General features: G+C 46.4%; 4 protein-coding genes across 7 annotated transcripts; 2 read left to right on the top strand and 2 right to left on the bottom strand.

The window, feature by feature from the left end:
- Positions 1-1892: 1892 nt before the first annotated feature.
- On the bottom strand, positions 1893-4571 carry tmem251 (transmembrane protein 251). The gene is made up of 2 exons (XM_049589762.1): positions 4424-4571; positions 1893-2897 (listed from the first exon to the last, which is right to left on the bottom strand). Exon 2 carries the CDS (start codon positions 2887-2889, stop codon positions 2503-2505), a length of 387 nt encoding a protein of 128 aa, XP_049445719.1. The 5' UTR covers positions 2890-2897; positions 4424-4571; the 3' UTR covers positions 1893-2502.
- Positions 4572-5377: 806 nt separating this feature from the next.
- On the bottom strand, positions 5378-5781 carry LOC125897550 (basic proline-rich protein-like; the record flags this gene model as incomplete). The annotated part of the gene is made up of 1 exon (XM_049590955.1): positions 5378-5781. A coding segment is annotated over one exon (318 nt), but the record flags the coding sequence as incomplete, so codon positions are not given.
- LOC125896859 (E3 ubiquitin-protein ligase TRIM50-like) lies at positions 5634-11539 on the top strand. The gene is made up of 9 exons (XM_049589759.1): positions 5634-5899; positions 5976-6102; positions 6274-6444; positions 7076-7171; positions 7668-7898; positions 8068-8090; positions 8221-8351; positions 9409-9590; positions 9683-11539. The coding sequence occupies exons 1-9, from the start codon at positions 5799-5801 to the stop codon at positions 10118-10120; spliced, it is 1500 nt and encodes a 499-aa protein (XP_049445716.1). The 5' UTR covers positions 5634-5798; the 3' UTR covers positions 10121-11539.
- A 5551-nt stretch (positions 11540-17090) lies between these two features.
- LOC125896709 (uncharacterized) lies at positions 17091-19355 on the top strand. 4 transcript variants are annotated; one of them, XM_049589522.1, is made up of 5 exons: positions 17091-17238; positions 17327-17370; positions 17547-17722; positions 18295-18382; positions 18427-19355. In XM_049589522.1, the coding sequence occupies exons 1-5, from the start codon at positions 17091-17093 to the stop codon at positions 18433-18435; spliced, it is 465 nt and encodes a 154-aa protein (XP_049445479.1). In that variant the 3' UTR covers positions 18436-19355. The 4 variants fall into 4 exon arrangements, 3 of the variants coding, with proteins under 3 accessions (XP_049445479.1, XP_049445478.1, XP_049445480.1); XM_049589521.1 differs by having other exon boundaries at positions 18251-18338; positions 18559-19355; XM_049589523.1 differs by having other exon boundaries at positions 17547-17634; positions 18295-19355.
- Positions 19356-19946: the final 591 nt, after the last annotated feature.

Below are 19946 nucleotides of genomic sequence, written 5' to 3'. Positions count from 1 at the left end.
TTCAATTTACGAAGGGAAATGAACGCATCAGACCATTCTTGATGACGACAACAGGAGGGGCTTGTAGTAAAGATGGCGGACGTGGCTGTGTTAGCAGAGCTGAGGTTCAGAGACGGACAGAGAGAGAAAATCAGCGTCAAGGTGGAAAACAATCTCCATTCTCTGATTAACGGGATTCAAGAGCTGAACACGAACGTGTCGCGACTCCTCAGCGAGCTGGTGGAGCGGGAAAAATCCGGCGGAGACTGCGCAGAAGGTGAGCTAGCTCTCTGCTAACCGCTAACATTACAGTGGAATACAGGCTGTTACCTGTCAGAGGTAAACAACCAGGATGTTACCTGTCAGAGGTAAACAACCAGGATGTTACCTGTCAGCTCTGTGACACAACAGTAGTTTTTCTGATGCATGCTTTACCTGTTGCAGGTGAGGAAGAGGACGAGGACAGTGATGAAGGAGACGAGGAGCCAGAGGAGCCCCAAAACTCTCAACCACAACCTCCAGCCAAAAGATTCAAGACCTGAAACACCTGTGGACAAACGAGGACACGCATGACACACAGGGACACCTGCAACACCTGAGGACACTTGAAACAGCTGGGGACGCGTGGAGACTGTGTGACAGGATGATGTTTTGTTTTTTTCCTGTTTGAAGCAAAGACGATGATGTGAGCTGATCAGTCACATGATCCAGGTGTGTTTGACTCCATGTTTACACTCAGGTGAAAAGACAAAAAATAAAATGTCTCCCTTTTTCTCTACTCCATCAATCAGTCATCAATCAGTTATTGATCGCGGGTCATCCAATATTTTAACATGTCCGAACACTGAGCTCATGTCTGCCCAGTCATGGTCACCCTGCAGGTGAGGTCAGGTGAGGTCAGGTGAGGACAGGTGAGGGGATCAATTTAACAGCAACATAAACACCAACATCATTATGATGTCATCATAATATTATGTTAATATATTATTGTGAAACACATATTTTGCTCACATGTACGTGCTGTTATACACACGCTGTAATTCAAATCCAGAATGTTGAACAGATGAAATCAATAAGGTGTCAATGGTTTCACTAAATTCTTATTGACAGACGTTGGCAGGAGACGAGTGAGGGGTCAGACAGTGAAAACACACACACACACACACACACACACACACAGATGATCAGAGATATTCCTTTAATTAAACATTCTTGACGTTCATGTTCAGATGTTTCATTATTTTAGTCTCTCGTGTCTCAGACTGTCGAGTGGATCGTTCTCATGTCGCACTGCTGACAGATCGTTTATGCTCAATCAATCAATAATTAATATGTGATTAATACATCATCCATACATCATCTATACCAAAAGAAAACAAATCAACCAGTAATCACTATGATCAATAATCTATAGATCCCCCAGACGGTAAGGAAAATCAATCAATAGTGACGATTACATGATTGATATTTTGTCAATACTGAAAATCAAATCAATAATCACCCAGTACGTCAGCGTGTGTGCCAGACTCCAGATTAAAGTCCTCTGTGTTCATTTATCTCTGCACCATAAACACGACATTAGACCAGTATGAGAGTCACTGTGGCTCCACCAAACACTCTGTATCTGTGACCCTGCTGTAACACTGAACACTGACCTGGCTTCATCTTCATCCTCTCTGTGCCACACTCCTCCTCCTCCTCCTCTGTCAGTTTTACACCTGTTGGTTTGTAGTTTTTTATAACTTAAACATGAACAACATCAAAACTGATTTGACCTCAGTTCGCTGCAGCTGAGCTCTGCAGCCTCTCTGTGCCACACTCCATTCATTTTTCTGTCAGTTTAATTCTCAGTCCGCCCCCTGAGCCCAGCGGCCGCTCACTGTGTGTCACTCTGTATTTCTGCCTCCTGCGTCTGTTCCTGAAGTCACTGATGATAAATACAGTTTTTTTTTCTTAGTAAAACAAATTACAAATCTTTATAAAAACTTTGCAGTATGTTTTTTTTTTTCATTTCATTGATGTTGTAATAAAGTTATGACGGTTACCAGCGTGTGTCATGTGACTCATCTTGTGATTGGCCGGCAGCTGTCAGGTCAGTAGTTAAAGTTCCATTCTAAATTCTTGACTGCATGTAACCATAGCAACAGCACTGATGCTTCAGGTAACTATGGGCTGAAGTGACCACAGACAGGCGCATACTAAACATCCTCCAGCCAATCACAGCACAGCATCTGTGGAGTTACGATAATAAACTGACAGCTGCCTGACAGGCGACACTCAGGGCAGTACTATTTGTTCTGATAGACAATATTCAGGGCAGTCCTAGCGTTAGCTCCTGGCAGACAGGGCGAAGGGTTCAAATGTCACAGGACAGTTTGTTAATCTGTTTAAAGGCACACAGGAAGTGACATCACAAACAACACAAACAGTTCAGTTTGTTGTCAGAGGGACGGGCCTCTCTGATTGGTTGCCTCCTCTCAGTGTCAATGAGCTGCTGGCCTCTCTGATTGGTTGTCCTCCTCTCTACGTGTCGATGAGCAGCTGACCCCTCTGATTGGCCGGTTTGCGGGTGGCGTGGCGGCTGCAGAGCAAGGCGAGGCAGACAGGAAGGACGCAGTATCCAACTGCTCGAGGGTCGGCTCTTGTACAGGAGAACAGGAAGAGGAAGAGCTGCAGGTACGGCAGCAGGAAGACTGATGCCCATATCCAGACAGGAAGTGGCGGCAGACGAGCGCTGACGCTCTGAGACCAGCTGACAGCGAGGGGTGGAGCCGACGGGTCGACCACGCCTCTCTGCACGTGCTCCAGACTGAAACTGTGAACCTCAAATACATAGTACACTGCCATGACGCTGAGCAGCAGGTAGAGAGCCACGCCCACCCATCCCATCCGCTGACGGAAGTTCATCATCCTCCATACTGTGAGGGGAAACAATCAATAATCAATATATATCAATATAATCAGTACAGATCAATATATCATCCTCCATACTATGAAAGAAAAACAATCCATAATCGATATCCTCCTGAGACCTGAACGTTTGTTTGGTATTTATTTTGAACTTGTCCCAGCTACTGGCATCAACAGGACCTGATGAGACTGAAAAAGACGACAGCAAAGTCCTGACGTCCTCAGACGAGCACTTTATAATTAACAGCGTCTCAGTTTGTGACTGTTGCTTACATTGGTCAAATTTGTTGCTGTATCAAACAGAAAACATTAATCACAAATAAACAAGTTTCCACAGTAACATGTGATCAGGGTTTGTCCTCGGCTGCAGACTGACTCGGCAGAGACGGCTGCCATCTTGTTTTCACATGGATTAGTGAATTGTGGTCTCACTACCACCAGATGGCACAAAGAAGCGTCCACGAGCGAGGACAACAGGTCAAAGTTCAGCAGAATGAAGTCTAAGGAGCAACAAACCCAAAATGTGATGTCATCATATGAGGACACAGGGTCTCAGGGATCAACACATCACCCTCTACACTGTCAGGGAACAACCACTATCAATAGTTATCAAAATATGGATCAATTAATCATCGTTTTTACTGTAACTCAATAATCAATACATCACCATACACTTCAGAAAAAGATAATCAATCATGTCTGACCAAATCATCAACATTTCATCAATACTGAAAAGGAAGAAATCAATAATCAAGCAGTAACACCTCTCTGTGCCAAACTCCAGCTGCATTTCTGCCAATTTAAGTCCTCTGTGTCCGTCCACCTCTCAGGACTGGACATGTGTCTCTGTCCACTCTAACACCTCTCAGGACTGGACATGTGTCTCTGTCCACTCTAACACCTCTCGGGACGGGACATGTGTCTCTGTCCACTCTAACACCTCTCAGGACGGGACATGTGTCTCTGTCCACTCTAACACCTCTCAGGACGGGACGTGTGAGAGTCTCTGTCCACTCTAACACCTCTCAGGACGGGACATGTGTCTCTGTCCACTCTAACACCTCTCAGGACTGGACATGTGTCTCTGTCCACTCTAACATCTCTCAGGACGGGACATGTGTCTCTGTCCACTCTAACACCTCTCAGGACTGGACATGTGTCTCTGTCCACTCTAACACCTCTCAGGACGGGACATGTGTCTCTGTCCACTCTAACCAGACTCCATTCATCTTTCAGCCAGTTTTAAACCTGCTGATCTGTAGTTTTATTTGTTGACCATATTCAAAGTGACTGGAGCTCAGTACCTGAGTCTGAACTCTACAGCCTCTCTGAACCAGACTCCATTCATCTTTCAGCCAGTTTAACGGTGAGTCAGATGAATGTCAGACTGTGTGATGTTCCTGCCGACCTCCATCTTGCTCTCTGTGTATTTACACACAGACAATTAGCATCGTGTTAGCAGCCTGTTAGCATCGTGTTAGCAGCCTGTTAGCAGCATGCTAACCAGTTAGCTGGTGTCTTTATCAGCTCTTACCTTCCTCCGCGCTGATTCTTTCAAATCAAAACTCTGCTGTCGGCTCGTCAGTCTGCTCTGTCGGTCCCGGAGCTCCAGGAAGTACAGTCTCCCCCTTGTTTTGTCACCTGACACCCATGGATGACGTCATTAACAGGGCCGATCCTCCGGCGCCATCTGGTGTTCAAACAGCATGACTACAGGTTCATGTTGCTGTGAGCACAGTGAGGCATCAGAGGAGCAGGTCACAGGTCAGGTAGAGACGTTTGTCACTGTCTGATCTTTAACTGAGCCTCCAGGTAGGAAATCATTCATCCAGCAGCTCGTTAATTAACTGTTAATAATAATGTTATAAAGGTGAAGGTCACAGTGCTGTCCTGTTGCCTCCAGAGACACCAGGAACACGTTGCACGCAAACTGTGAGGTACATTTTTCTCTCGGAGGTGTTGACAGGTGCAGTGTGGAGGTCAGGTGTGGATCACCGATCCACACCTGACCTGTTTGGTAGCGTTTCACTTTCTAAGCATCTGGAAATAAAACGGATTGAATTACCAAATCAAAAAACTGTAGGAAGGGAACAGGTCCTGACTGGTTTCGTCCTGTTTCACAGAGCATGAGGGAAACTCTCACCTGTGTTTGTCTCTGTTTCCATGGAGACGTGTTGAAGGTGACTCTCAGGTGTGTGTCTTTCAGATAAAATCAGATTATCACAAACAAACAGAGCTGTTCACACAATCCCATAATAATCATTAACTACAGTACTATTGTTAATAATAAAAATATCTTCATGTCTTTTCCACAGTCAGAGGACGATTTATAGTTTTTAAACAATAGTTAGTTTTTAATCATTTCAGAAAACATTTTATACATAAAGGAGTCAACTTGTGGCTCCGCCCACTCTGTTTGTTTAGCCAATGACATCGGAGGAAAAAGAAAAACACCCTCAGTCTATAAACAGTCGCTCTGCTGCAGGAACACAGACCGGCAACACCGAGGGAAGTCACCTGAACCTGGTCCCTGAGAGTCTGGGTTTGTTTCATTGTTTGTTTTTGCTTTTGTGGTCAAGCTGGTCCTGGTCTCTGTGGTCCTGGTCTCTGTGGTCCTGGTCCTGCTGGTCCTGGTCTCTGTGGTCCTGGTCTCTGTGGTCCTGGTCTCTGTGGTCCTGGTCCTGCTGGTCCTGGTCTCTGTGGTCCTGGTCCTGCTGGTACTGGTCCTGCTGGTCCTGGTCTCTGTGGTCCTGGTCCTGCTGGTCCTGGTCCTGCTGGTCCTGGTCTCTGTGGTCCTGGTCTCTGTGGTCCTGGTCCTGCTGGTCCTGGTCTCTGTGGTCCTGGTCTCTGTGGTCCTGGTCCTGCTGGTCCTGGTCTCTGTGGTCCTGGTGTTGGGGCTCAGTGAGGACATGGAGCGTCGTCAGAGTCTGGAGGATCAGCTCAGGTGTCCCGTCTGTCTGGACGTCTTCACCGAACCACTCATGTTACAGTGTGGACACTCCTACTGCAGGTACGTTGGACGGACAGGACACACCTGTCCCACCTCTGCTCCACCTGACCTCACCTGTCCTGAACTTCCTGTCCAGGTGTTGTGTGCGATCCATGACGATGGACTTGCTGGGACAGTTGCAGTGTCCCGTGTGTCGCTGTGCTGTGGACGGAGACAGTCCTCCCCCCAACGTCAGCCTGGCTCGAATCATTGAGGCTCTGCAGGTAACGACACCTGTGATCAGCTCACCTGGCGAGATCTCATGATAGGTCGTTGTCTCCGAGCTTTAACGAGACAAACATCCACTGAAAATTTTAATTTGTGTTTTCAGTAGAAACCTTTATTTAAAAGTTTTTTCAAGTTTTTATTGACACAGTTTTCCTTCACTCTGACAGGAAGTGAGTGTTTCAGGTGGCGCTCAGCCGGAGTCGTGTCCTCAGCATCACAACCCGCTGAGCCTTTATTGCGAGGACGAACGGATGGTGATCTGCGGCCTCTGTGGAAGCATCGGCGCGCACCGTGGACACAAAATCACACCTGTGAGCTCCGTCTACAGCCGCATGAAGGTTTGTAAATAAAACAGCACCGTGAGCTCCGTCGAGTCAAAGATGGTTTACATTTCTAAAGAGGACTGATATGTGATTGTCATCTCTCACAAAGTGTATCAATAAAACATGGAGCGATGTTTGTGTTCATCATCAGTCAATCGGATGTTCTCCACTAAAATGAGAGCTCAGAGTAACAGAACGTTATATTTCTACATGAATTAACAAACGCTAAGTTGTTCCTTCCTAAATTGTTATTCAGAGCACCGCCACTCAGATACAAACATTGTAATGTTTGCTGTCAGACAGATGTGCTGATTGGCTGACAGGTGAGAACAGTTTGTTGACTCAGTGCTGATAAGCGTCCATTAGCTGACATCATATCAACACACAGAGATTAAATGTCTTTAATGTTCCACGCCGTCTTTCAACAACAACAAGGTCACATTGTTTCACAGCACCTGCTCTAGTTTGGTGTTTACTTCCTGTTTGACTCTGGGTGGTCGTCATCGTGGAGCGCACCTATAGTCAGCTGAAGCAAACGGCGGCTGTGAGAACTCAGAGGAAGTTACAGGACGACTCTGTCTGACCTGTTGAATCAATGATTCTGCTTTAATAACTAATGAATTTATTTTCCGTGTGTGTCCGTCAGGAGGACATTTCCTGTCTCATCACAGAGTTCCAGCATCAGAAACGTAAAGTGGAGGATCAGATCTGTAAAATGGCGTACAACAAGTCCAGGATCACTGTGAGTAACGTCTGCATGTTGGTGATGTGTCGTTCCTCGCCATGTTTCTGTTTCCTGAACACAGTTTGGTTCTCCTCACTCTGGGAGACGTTCACAGGTTCAACCTAGGCTGTTGACGTGTGACAGAAAAAAAAGGAGCTGAGAGAAAAGTTCAAACCCCGCCCACTTCTCACCACCACACAGCTGACCAATCAGTGAGTGAGGAGGGTGTGATGTCACCCAGTCGATCGAACACAGACCCCCGAATCTGTTTCGAACTCTTCACTGTTTCACAACATTTCACGTCTGAGAATGTTCCCGTGTCACAACGTTTCAGAGTGTTTCACGCTTCACATAATTTCGCTCTGTTTCAAACTGTCACAGCGGTTTGTGGAAACACGTTCAACAGGATTGAAGTTTAGATTGAACGCTCAGGTGTACCCTGACTGACCAATCACAACGTCTGATGGATGACATCACGATGACCTCAGTGACCTGCTATTCTCTGTCCAATCAGAACGAGTCCGACGTGTTGAAGTGGGTGGTGAGGAAGGAGTTTGGCGAGCTGCGGCGCTGCCTGGAGGTGGAGGAGGCGGGGTTTATGCAGCAGGTGGAGACGTCGGCCGCTGTCCTCATCTCGTCCCTGCAGACCCAGACGGACCAGTTAAACCTGAACCTGAACCGGCTGCAGGAGGCCCAGACCACCCTGCAGGACCTGAGCAACGAGGGACACCTGGACTTCATCATGGTACCGATCACATGTCTGATTCTGATCAATATCATCAATGATGTCACCATACTGTCGTCTGTTATTAAAGACAAAATCAATCAGTGTTTGATTCTGAATAAAAACTGATCGACAGACCTGATCGATTATTGATCGGCTCTCAGATGTCTCTCTCTGTTTCTATTTACAGAAGTACGGATCGATCGCGCCGAGGTAACAAACAAACAAATGTTGTTAATGAACTTGATTAGTGATCAGTTAGTGATAAATATTTAATTCTTTCTCTCATACTGTCTCCCCTCCTCCTCCTCCTCATCCTCTTCCTCATCCTCCTCCTCCTCAGGTTCAGACAGATTCAGGAGCTCCAGCAGAAGGAGGAGAGAATCTTCAGCTCTCTGAACTTTAAAACTGGATTTAACCACAACGACATTAAACTCACCGTGTGGAAGAGACTGCAGAGGAAGATCCTGCCAGGTACACCTGTCTGTCTGTACACCTGTCTGTCTGTACACCTGTCTGTCTGTACACCTGTCTGTACATCTGTCTGTCTGTAGACCTGTCTGTACACCTGTCTGTCTGTACACCTGTCTGTCTGTACACCTGTCTGTACACCTGTCTGTCTGTAGACCTGTCTGTACACCTGTACACCTGTCTGTCTGTACACATGTCTGTCTGTACACCTGTACACCTGTCTGTCTGTAGACCTGTCTGTACACCTGTACACCTGTCTGTCTCAACACCTGTCTGTCTGTCTGTACACCTGTCTGTCTCAACACCTGTCTGTCTGTCTGTACAACTGTCTGTACACCTGTCTGTACACCTTTCTGTCTGTACACCTGTCTGTACACCTGTCTGTCTGTACAACTGTCTGTACACCTGTCTGTCTGTACACCTGTCTGTACACCTTTCTGTCTGTACACCTGTCTGTACACCTTTCTGTCTGTACACCTGTCTGTACACCTGTCTGTACACCTGTACACCTGTCTGTCTGTACACCTGTACACCTGTACACCTGTCTGTACACCTGTACACCTGTCTGTCTGTACACCTGTCTGTACACCTTTCTGTCTGTACACCTGTCTGTACACCTTTCTGTCTGTCTGTACACCTGTACACCTGTCTGTCTGTACACCTGTCTGTACACCTTTCTGTCTGTCTGTACACCTGTACACCTGTCTGTCTGTCTGTACACCTGTACACCTGTCTGTCTGTACACCTGTCTGTACACCTGTCTGTCTGTACACCTGTACACCTGTACATCTGTCTGTACACCTGTACACCTGTCTGTCTGTACACCTGTCTGTACACCTGTACACCTGTCTGTCTGTACACCTGTACACCTGTACACCTGTCTGTACACCTGTACACCTGTCTGTACACCTGTCTGTACACCTGTACGCCTGTCTGTCTGTACACCTGTCTGTACACCTGTCTGTACACCTGTCTGTACACCTGTACACCTGTCTGTCTGTACACCTGTACACCTGTCTGTCTGTTTGTTTACCTGTTCTTCTCCTCCTTCTTGGTCCAGCCCTGGAGCCTCTGAAGCTGGACCCTCAGACGGCTCACCCGATGTTGGAGCTCCATCACGGGGACACGGTGGTGGGCTGTGGCGCTCTGCTGCGGAGGCTTCCTGATAATCCAGAGAGGTTCAGTTACAGTTACTGCGTCCTCGCCAACCGCGGCTTCTCCTCTGGGAAACACTACTGGGAGGTAAACACCGCTGTGACATCATCACTGAGACACCTGTTTGTTGTGTGTTTACAGCAGAGTTATACGGTGTTGTGCTTCCTGTTTCCGTCCAGGTGGAGGTCGGGAACAAACCGAAGTGGCGTCTGGGTTTGATCAAAGGAACGACGAATCGTAAGGCCAAGCTGGGGAAGAGTCCAGAGAACGGGGTGTGGCTGATTGGACTGAAGGATGGGGTTTATGAGGCCTTCGCTACGCCCAGGGTGGTGCTGCCGTTGTCATCTCCACCCTGCAGAGTGGGCGTGTTCCTGGACTACGAGGGCAGAGCTCTGACCTTCTATAACAGCGACAGTCTGGACGAGCTGGGCTTCATCTACAGCTTCAGGCTGGAGGTCCAGGGGAAAGTCTACCCGCTGCTGGACGTCTGTTGGCACGACCGCGGACACAACAAACACCTGCTGGTTCTCCTCCAGCCTCACAGGGAGCTCCTCCTCCCCCTCCCCCCGCCACAGAAACACGACAAGTGTGACGCCTCAGAAACACCACAGGCCTGAACCCAAAATAAAGACCAGAGACAGAGTCCAGTTCACTGAGGTCAAACTGAAGTCTCAGTCAGAGCCGCAGGTTCAGTGATCAGGTGTGTTTCAGGATCAGGCTGAAAACTAAACAACATCAATGGTCCCTGAAATTTCTGTTAAGAGAAAAAAAAAAATAAAAGTGAACTCTAAACGTTCTCGACCATCCAGACCTGCTCTGTTCCAGCTGTGCTGAATGATCATTGGTCAGCAGGTAACGCCCCCTAAACACTGTGGGTGTGTTCAGAAACACTGGACTGTAAATTCAGAGCACTGTTGGAATGCACCAATTCGTTATTCAGAGCACCACATTCTCAGAGCACCAAGTGGAGTGAACGTGTTATGAACTTCACTGTTAATTCATGTAGAATAAAACGCTCCATTTCTTCACACAACAGGCCTCTCATGCTAGTGTAGAGCGTCAGACTGGATTGACAAACGTCTCCTAAATAAGGGCAGGTGTGGTGCTGTGTGCAAATACAGATATACACATTTCCAAGGATTAGAGAAATGAAACCAAAAAGTCTGGAAGAAGAAGAAGTTCAGCGGTGGTGAGATCAGTACTGCTGTTACAGGTGAATAAACAGACACGATAAAACATCTGTGAAGCTGTAAATGTGTCAGCAGCAGCAGCAGAGGAGGAAGTACTGACACCACACTGTAATAATACTCTGTCACTGGTAACAGTCCTGCACTGAAAATGTTATTTTGGCAAAACAATGTAAGTACCATCAGTAAGAAGTTTTTAAGTATTAGAAGTAAAAGTACTCCATGCAGAAAACTCTGAATCAATTGAATAAATTCAAGGAATTAAAAGGAAAACAAACCGTCGTCATCTTTGACAAGATGTAACCATGAAATATTTTTGTATGAAAAATGACTTTAACGATTATCAGAGTAGTTGCTAATTAATTTTTTTAAATTAATCGACTAATCGTTTCAGCTGCAGTTTATTTTCATAATGTCTGTGTACAAAAGCAAAATAACTGTAGTGGAGTAAAGGGGGAAATATCTCCTGCTGAGGTTTAGTGGGGAGAAGTAAGACGTTGCATTAGATTCAAATACTCATGTAAAGTAAAAGTACCTCATATTTGTACTTCAGGACAGCACTTGAGTAAAAGTACTTAGTTACATTCCAGCAGTGGTCAGCAGAGGGATGCACAGTAACTGAAACTACAGTAACTGAGATCAAGGGACAAATAAAGTCGTATCACTGACTCCTCTCACGTTATTTGAAGACGTTATTTTTTTTGTTCCTCGTCCGGTGACACAGCTCCAGAGACGAGTGCAGAGTCCACTCAAATATGTTGAGACGGTTAAAAGACAATGAAGAGTTGACTCAGTCATTTACAAATGATGATGATAATGATGATGATTAGTGAGAGATTCAACAGTTTCCATTTGACGTGTTTTTGTGAGGAGAGCGTGTTTGTATTTGAATAAAGAGAAACTGTATTAAATGAAGAGACGCTGTTGTTCAGACATGAACTGATCTCACTGCTAATTAACAGTGAAGATGATCAATAAGAAGATCAATGATGCAGACGTGATTCAATCGGATTTATTCATGAAGCACATTTAAAGACATCAAAGACCTCTGACCTTCAGTCAGCGTACAGACACCAGTCCAACCAGTCTCACCAGTCTCACCAGTCCAGCCAGCAGCTCAGTGGGGCAGCAGACATGAATATTCAAATCTCTGATGATTGAAAACCTGTCAGTAATAATTCATTCAAACATAATTCCAACCATCAAGACGTCACAGAGGTCAGTGATGAAGACTCGTTATATTCCAGTGGTAAGTTTAACACAACACACAGTCCCAGCTGACATCGACCAGCTCCAACATGTTCAGCGGAGGCGAGCTCTGATGACAACTCTTCAGTCCTCCTCCTCCTCCTCTTCCTCCAGTAGTGCTCGGGGAGGTCAAATCATTCAGCAGTAAAACTTATGAAAATTTCAGAACTTAAACTGAGCGACACTCAGAGGGTTCAGTCACAGGTTCCTGGGTTGTTCACTATGTTCATGAACATATCTGACTATATAATGTCTGTGTGTGTGTGTGTGTGTGTTCCAGGTTTTTCTCCTCACTGACTTGGTCAATCCATGTGAAATTTGGCACAGTGGTAGAGGGTCATGGGAGGATGCCAATGAAGCAATATTACATCAATTGGCCAAAGGGGGGCGCTATAGCAACCCATTGAAATGTCAAACTTTGAATGGACATATCTCATGCCCCGTATGTGGTAGAGACATGAAACTTTGCACAGAGATGCCTCTCCTCAGGAGGAACACATTTGCCTCAAGAACCCATAACTTCCGCTTATATAGATTTTCCACCATTTTGAATTTTTTGAAAAACACTTCAAATGGATCTCTTCCTAGGAAGTTTGAGCGATCTGCATGAAACTGGGTGAACATAATCTAGGGAGCAATATCTAAAGGTCCCTCTTGGCAAAAGTTGGAAAACTTCCTAAAACTGAGCTTCTATAAGGCAATGAATATTGCGGAGGGCGTGGCTCATCACATAAAGGTGTAGAACATCTCAAGGGTTTCACCCATCACCACGCAACTTTGTAGGCATATGACCACACATAATCTGAGGGGACCCCTCCATTATTGAGCCCATCAAACAAAATGGGGGCGCTAGAGAGCTCATTTCTTATCTAGGCCTAACCGCCATATGGATTTTTACTAAACTTGGTAGATATGTAGAACAGGACGCCTCAAGGTGACTGGAGAAATTTAACTCTAATTGGCAACTGGGTGGCGCTATAACAACAGAAAAATGCTTCAAAATGGCTAAAATGCGACTGATCGCTGTGGCTCCCCCTGTGGACCAATGTTGGTGTTGTTTCTAATGTTTGGTATGACTAAGTCATGGTATGGTATGCTGTACATAATCACGGAAACTGTCAGTGTGTCATTCTGTCAGTCAGTCATTCTGTCTGTCCCACGTTTTTCTACTCACTGACGTGGTCAATCTATGTGAAACTGCACATAGGCATTGAGGACTGGCATAGGTAGAAGGTGACACAGCTACCAGTGGCTATTAGGCTGACCAAACGTCCTCTTTTGCCCGGACATGTCCACTTTTCACATCCCGTCCGGGGCTTCTGGGGGGTTTTTATAAACTGATCATAATGTCCGGTTTTCCGTGTGTGTGTGTGTGTGTGTGTGTGTGTGTGTTAGAGTGCGGCACGGCAGCATATTTCTGTCCGAACCCGAACTGAGCCCGACATTATTTAATGACCAAAGCACTGAGTTTGTGTCACACAGTGGTTACAGGCTATTTAACAGGCCGGGTGTGCACCGTGGGTGCTCAGCTGCGGAGAGGGAGACCTCCGTGTTTGAGACGGGAGCGGGAGGCGGGAGGTCCGAGGCTTCCAGCGAGAGGAGAGGGAGAAATAAAACAAAATAAGATAAAATAGGAAAAACCTGTCTCCCTCTTTTATTTCATTTTCAGCGTTTAATCAAGGCGGAGGCGGGCGGCTGGAGGTCCGAGACTTCCAGCGAGGGGAGAGGTAGAAACAAACAGCCAGTGTGTGTCTGTGTGTGTGTTATGTTCAGGTGTTGTCACGTAAATAACAGTGCCCAAGCAATAAACAGGACAGACAATAGGATTTTATTTATTTTTACACTACATTTTCACTGAAAGCTGACCGAATCCGACCCGAGCCCGAATACAATTTATACACTTTTGACTGAACCCGGCCCGACCTGTCGGGTAGGCCTACTGTTGGGACCTGTCGGGCTCGGATCGCCACACTCTAGTGTGTGTATGTGTCCCCTGTCTATTGGGGCCTATCTGAATTTCTGTCTTTGAGAGATATTATTTTGTAATATAACTAAATTTTCTATCCATACATATAAATTTTAAATATATTAAAATGATAAGGCATCTTTGAGTAAGCTGTGAGTATCATTTAAGTAGGCTATGTCGTGGCCGGCCGAGTGTCCTCTTTTTTGGAAATCAAAATATGGTCACCCTAGTGGCTATGGACTAGTATATATAAATATAATGCAGCTGTTTGCAATTCAATGTTTGTTTACAGAGCTGCTGAAGACGTCTGAACATCGTGCACCTGAAGGTGAAGCAGTTTTAATGTCGCTGTACATTATGTAACAATAAAGGGTTTCTATTCCCTTCCACACTCGACACATCAGGCCAACAGGAAGTGAATAAATCCTTCACAATAAATGGACGAAGAACATCAGGAGCAACAGATCTTCAAACCTCACATCTGGAACAGCAGAGGGTGACACTGAAACACAACAAGGGAAGAGGAAGAGGAGGAACTTTAATCTTTATCAAAACAGGTTTTATTCGTAATATTCATATTGTAAATTCAGTGTTTGTCAGAGTTTCACTACAAGCAAAAACTCAGTTTCAGTCTAAAATTAAAATATGAGAAGAAATTAAAAATATATCTGAAGACAAACTCTGTGTTTTTATTTCTCTTTGACAAAACCGGAGCACCTGAAGTAAACCCCAGATGTTGCACTAGACTTTTTCGTTGCCAGTCATTTTGACCGACAGGGTCATAAAAATCTGGTCATAATCTATTTTTACCGGTCATTTTAATTTTCGTTTTTAAATGATAATAAAGATATTCAAAGACATTTAGTTTTCATTCGTTTGATCTTAATAAATCCAACAAGCAAGTTATAAAGTGTGCATTAATAAGGACATGAACGAAAAGATGAACATATGCCTGTAGGCTCGGTGACACAAAATTAAAATTGTAATGAAGTGATGAGGGTACTGAAAATGTGTTCGGTTATGCACTGTTGTGTTATTTTAAATTATAAACACAGTAGCCTATTTTCTCCTCACGTTCCTCAGTGCGTGCTGTTGTTACTTTATTTTGAAAATTGGCCGGATTCTCTCATCTTTTCTGTGTCCGACTTCCTGTTTGGTACGATCTGCTCTATCCAGCTTGACAGAAGTGCTCGCAGCTCCCGTGAAAAATAGACCAGATGCCAAACTGAAGTGCTGCCCCCACGGGCGCTCCGCTCTGCTCAGCGGCCTGTGTGGACAGTCAGATAGGTTAACATGGGCGCTGACTGAAAACTGCCTCCGCGGCTGGGCGCTGCGCTTTGGTTCTACGTCCTGTGTGTCTAGGGCGTTATGTCAACAACGCTACATGAGGCAGATGAATGACTTTTTCTCTGCAGTGTGAAAACAGCAGCCACTTAAACCACTGACTGTGCACTCTGCCACCAAGTGGGCAGGGGTGGTAATTGCAACCAGTCAATGACCAAGAATATCCGGTTAACGCAACCCCTGATAGACCCTGTCAGGGCCGACGTCATGATGACTTTACAATGACATCATGTTATCAGCTGGAGGTGCAGCTGCCTCTCCCCCACAGGGCTGTAGGCTCCATAGGAGTGTTAAAATGTGTCATGGCTCAAAACCAGCCGCCACTGCCCGTCAACAAAAACAAAGACAACTATGGTTAAATGTGATAAGACCAAAGGACTGGACGGAGGCCATCATCAAAAATGCTCACATATGCAGCGCACACTTCATATCAGGTTAGGGAAAAAGTATTTCCTGTTGTAGGGATGAATAAGGTTATGTGTATTAAGGGTTATCATGTCCACCTCATCAGAAACTGGGGAGGGATTAAGAGGAAGATTGGATTTCTCTGCAACGCTAACTTTTTAGCACATTAGCTAACGTTAGCTTCCATAGCAAAACAAACAAGTGTGGTCCTCCTTTGTAAGATTGGCTTCCTGTGACATCATCCATCCACTGAGTGAGAGCATACGGGTCGGCCAGTCTGGTCCCGTTGGTCAGTGTTTACTTATTCAAGTAACACTGGCGGTCCCGGAGAGTGAGTGACCTGACATGGTGCGTTGGTAAATTCAGTCTGACGCTCTACACTAAAATGAGAGCCCTGTTGGTGGAAGAAACGCAGCGTTATATTTCTACATGAATGAACCAACGGTTAAGTTAATCACACATTCACTCCGCTCGGTGCTCTGCTGCTCCGTCTCCACAGACAGAGTGTCCAGAGTGCGCTCTGCCACTCTGAGAGTGCGCTGCTCTGGATAACCCAACGCTACATTCAGACAGCGCTCCCAATTTATCAACGCTCCAGTTTGTGTCAGAGTGCGCTCCCACACTCACAATGAGTGTTTCTGAACGCACCACTCACATCATCTTCCTCCATTGTCTAAAACAAGACAACACAACTTGTTAGCTAGCGCTAGCTAACGTCTGTGGAGAACTGTTTTGCCTCCAGCTAAGCCCCGCCCACCAACAAACATCACACTGTTTACCAACAGTAAAAGGGTCTTTTATCCTTCACTGAGGAATAAAAGGTGTTTTCAATATGAACATTTTACAACTTCCAATTCCTGTGTGTGTTTACCTGCGAAGGTGAGCTCTGTAAGAGGAGGAGGAAGAGAAGGAGGATGACGACGACGAGGAGGGGGAGTAGGAGGAGGAGGTGGAGGAGGAAACTGGATGTAAGGACAACACCTGCAGCTCATCTCCACGGAGACACCTGGACACGCCCCCAAACTCACCTGCAGACAGACAAGTAACAAAAACAGATTTTAAATCTGATTAAAGTGACTGGATGATTGAAACTGTCCTGGTCTGAATGAGGACAAAGACTCCACATGTTTCTGTGATCTGTCCGCTTCACCTTTTCTCTCACAGCCTGTGTGTAAAGATACATTCAACCATTTTCATTCTCTTACCCGGGGCCGAGTCGTGGAGGCAGCAGGCTGAGCAAAGTCCTCCTGACATCCCTCTCCCAACACTCTCCAGCTTCTCCTGGAGGACCCCGAGGCGTTCCCAGACCAGATGAGATCTATAATCCCTCCAGTGTGTTCTGGGTCTGCCCCGGGGCCTCCTACCAGCTGGACCAGGAGGATCCTGATCAGATGCTTGTATCTGTGACCTCATTCTTTCAGTCACTACCCAGAGCTCATGACCATAGGTGAGGATTGGGACGGAGATGGAAAATTAGCATCTCCAGGTTTCCTCCAGGTGCTCCCACATGTTCTCCCTGTGTCAGCGTGGGTTTCCTCCAGGTGCTCTGACATGTTCTCCCCGTGTCAGCGTGGGTTTCCTCCAGGTGCTCTGACATGTTCTCCCCGTGTCAGTGTGGGTTTCCTCCAGGTGCTCTGACATGTTCTCCCTGTGTCAGCGTGGGTTTCCTCCAGGTGCTCCCACATGTTCTCCCCGTGTCAGCGTGGGTTTCCTCCAGGTGCTCCGACATGTTCTCCCTGTGTCAGCGTGGGTTTCCTCCAGGTGCTCCGACATGTTCTCCCTGTGTCAGTGTGGGTTTCCTCCAGGTGCTCTGACATGTTCTCCCCGTGTCAGTGTGGGTTTCCTCCTGGTGCTCTGACATGTTCTCCCTGTGTCAGTGTGGGTTTCCTCCAGGTGCTCCCACATGTTCTCCCTGTGTCAGCGTGGGTTTCCTCCAGGTGCTCCGACATGTTCTCCCTGTGTCAGCGTGGGTTTCCTCCAGGTGCTCTGATATGTTCTCCCTGTGTCAGCGTGGGTTTCCTCCAGGTGCTCCGACATGTTCTCCCTGTGTCAGCGTGGGTTTCCTCCAGGTGCTCCGACATGTTCTCCCTGTGTCAGCGTGGGTTTCCTCCAGGTGCTCTGACATGTTCTCCCTGTGTCAATGTGGGTTTCCTCCAGGTGCTCTGACATGTTCTCCCTGTGTCAGCGTGGGTTTCCTCCAGGTGCTCCGATATGTTCTCCCTGTGTCAGTGTGGGTTTCCTCCAGGTGCTCTGACATGTTCTCCCTGTGTCAATGTGGGTTTCCTCCAGGTGCTCTGACATGTTCTCCCTGTGTCAGTGTGGGTTTCCTCCAGGTGCTCTGACATGTTCTCCCTGTGTCAGTGTGGGTTTCCTCCAGGTGCTCTGACATGTTCTCCCTGTGTCAGTGTGGGTTTCCTCCAGGTGCTCTGACATGTTCTACCTGTGTCAGCGTGGGTTTCCTCCAGGTGCTCTGACATGTTCTCCCTGTGTCAGTGTGGGTTTCCTCCAGGTGCTCTGACATGTTCTCCCTGTGTCAGTGTGGGTTTCCTCCAGGTGCTCTGACATGTCCTCCTCGTGTCAGCGTGGGTTTCCTCCAGGTGCTCTGACATGTTCTCCCTGTGTCAGCGTGGGTTTCCTCCAGGTGCTCTGACATGTTCTCCCTGTGTCAGCGTGGGTTTCCTCCAGGTGCTCTGACATGTTCTCCCCGTGTCAGCGTGGGTTTCCTCCAGGTGCTCTGACATGTTCTCCCTGTGTCAGCGTGGGTTTCCTCCAGGTGCTCTGACATGTTCTCCCCGTGTCAGCGTGGGTTTCCTCCAGGTGCTCTGACATGTTCTCCCGGTGTCAGCGTGGGTTTCCTCCAGGTGCTCTGACATGTTCTCCCCGTGTCAGCGTGGGTTTCCTCCAGGTGCTCCAGCTTCCTCCCACAGTCCAAAGACATGCAGGTTAATTGGTGACTCTAAATTGTCCGTAGGTGTGAATGTGAGTGTGAATGGTTGTCTGTCTCTATGTGTCAGCCCCGTGATAGTCTGGTGACAATTTAGAGGAAACCGGAGCACCCTGAAGAAACCCACGCTGACATGGGGAGAACATGCAAACTCTGCATGGAGGGGCTCCCCCAACCTTGGGTTCAAACCAGGAACCCTCCTGCAGTGAAGTGACAATGCTAACCACTGTAAACAGCTGGAGTTTATGTTATAATATATACTAATATATATTATAATATGACAATAAGAATAAATCTAATACTACAACAGCCAGAGTTTTTGTAATATTATACAGTCATTGGCCACTTTATTAGGTACACCTGTTCAACTGCTTATTAATGGAAATAGCCAATCAGGTGTCAGCAGCTTATTAACATTTAGTCATGTAGACATGGTGAAGATGAGCTGCTGAAATTCAAACGGAGCATCAGAATGATGAAGAAAGGTGATTTAAGTGACTTTGAACGTGGCATGGTTGTTGATGCCAGAGGTCAGAGGAGAATGGCCAGACTGGTTCAAGATGATAGAAAGGCAACAGGAAGTCAAATAACCACTGGTTATAACCAAGGTAACCAACCAGGTACAAGCAAGGTGTACCTAATAAAGTGGCTGCTGAGTGTATATTAATAGATATTAATATAAGAATAGTAATCTAACAGTATAACAGCTGTGAGAATGAATCTGATGTTACTTTAATTAATATAAAGTATTTGTCAGATCTCACCTGGAGGAAACAGAAGAAAACTGTGAAGAACAAACTCTGCATCATCCTGGAAACACTCCACACCACATCAGACCTGAATCCAGATCAGTCCAGAGTCTGGATCCACAGGGAGTCCGAATCAGTCCAGAGTCTGGATCAATCAGCAGCTTTCTGATCCTAAAACAGACGCTGCTGTCTCCTGATCAGGGTCTGAAGTGTTGGTAAAAAAAACCTGGGAGGGGAGGCAGTGGGTGATGGGGATAAGGAGGGGGGAGGAGGGGTGACAGCAGAGAGCAGTGTCTCACGGTGCGTTCAGGACCAGCTCTGTATTTTCAGCCCTACAGAATTTCTCAGACGTTAGACAGTGAAGCAGAGACAGATTTATTAAAACAGTTATTTGTCACTGAAACACAAACATTAATCAGATGTATCTGGGTTATGACACAGGCTTTTAAACTGTTATATGTTCATAAACTAAAGTTAAATCTGCCTCAGGAGAGATTTCAGTGTAAATGTGTTCATTGATATTATGGCAGACTGGAGTGTGAGAGCTATGAGGTCATTATTATCTCATTGGTTATTAATGTCTTAAATTAACGATCACTT

This window comes from Epinephelus fuscoguttatus, linkage group LG11, assembly GCF_011397635.1.
Source record: "Epinephelus fuscoguttatus linkage group LG11, E.fuscoguttatus.final_Chr_v1".
In the NCBI taxonomy this organism is placed as follows: Eukaryota; Metazoa; Chordata; class Actinopteri; order Perciformes; family Serranidae; genus Epinephelus; species Epinephelus fuscoguttatus.
Note: the sequence above shows the minus strand (reverse complement) of the source record. Positions and strands in the feature narration are given on the sequence as shown.

Excerpts from the sequence above, each read along its gene's own strand:
- tmem251 (XM_049589762.1), bottom strand. The coding sequence starts at position 2,889 with ATGATGAACTTCCGTCAGCGGATGGGATGGGTGGGCGTGGCTCTCTAC.
- LOC125896859 (XM_049589759.1), top strand. The coding sequence starts at position 5,799 with ATGGAGCGTCGTCAGAGTCTGGAGGATCAGCTCAGGTGTCCCGTCTGT. Across the intron at positions 7,172-7,667 it reads ACAACAAGTCCAGGATCACT|AACGAGTCCGACGTGTTGAA; the intron begins GTGAGTAACGTC and ends CTGTCCAATCAG. Across the intron at positions 8,352-9,408 it reads GCAGAGGAAGATCCTGCCAG|CCCTGGAGCCTCTGAAGCTG; the intron begins GTACACCTGTCT and ends TTCTTGGTCCAG.
- LOC125896709 (XM_049589521.1), top strand. The coding sequence starts at position 17,091 with ATGACCATAGGTGAGGATTGGGACGGAGATGGAAAATTAGCATCTCCA. Across the intron at positions 17,371-17,546 it reads TCAGCGTGGGTTTCCTCCAG|GTGCTCCCACATGTTCTCCC; the intron begins GTGCTCCGACAT and ends GGTTTCCTCCAG. Across the intron at positions 18,339-18,558 it reads TCAGCGTGGGTTTCCTCCAG|GTGCTCCAGCTTCCTCCCAC; the intron begins GTGCTCTGACAT and ends GGTTTCCTCCAG.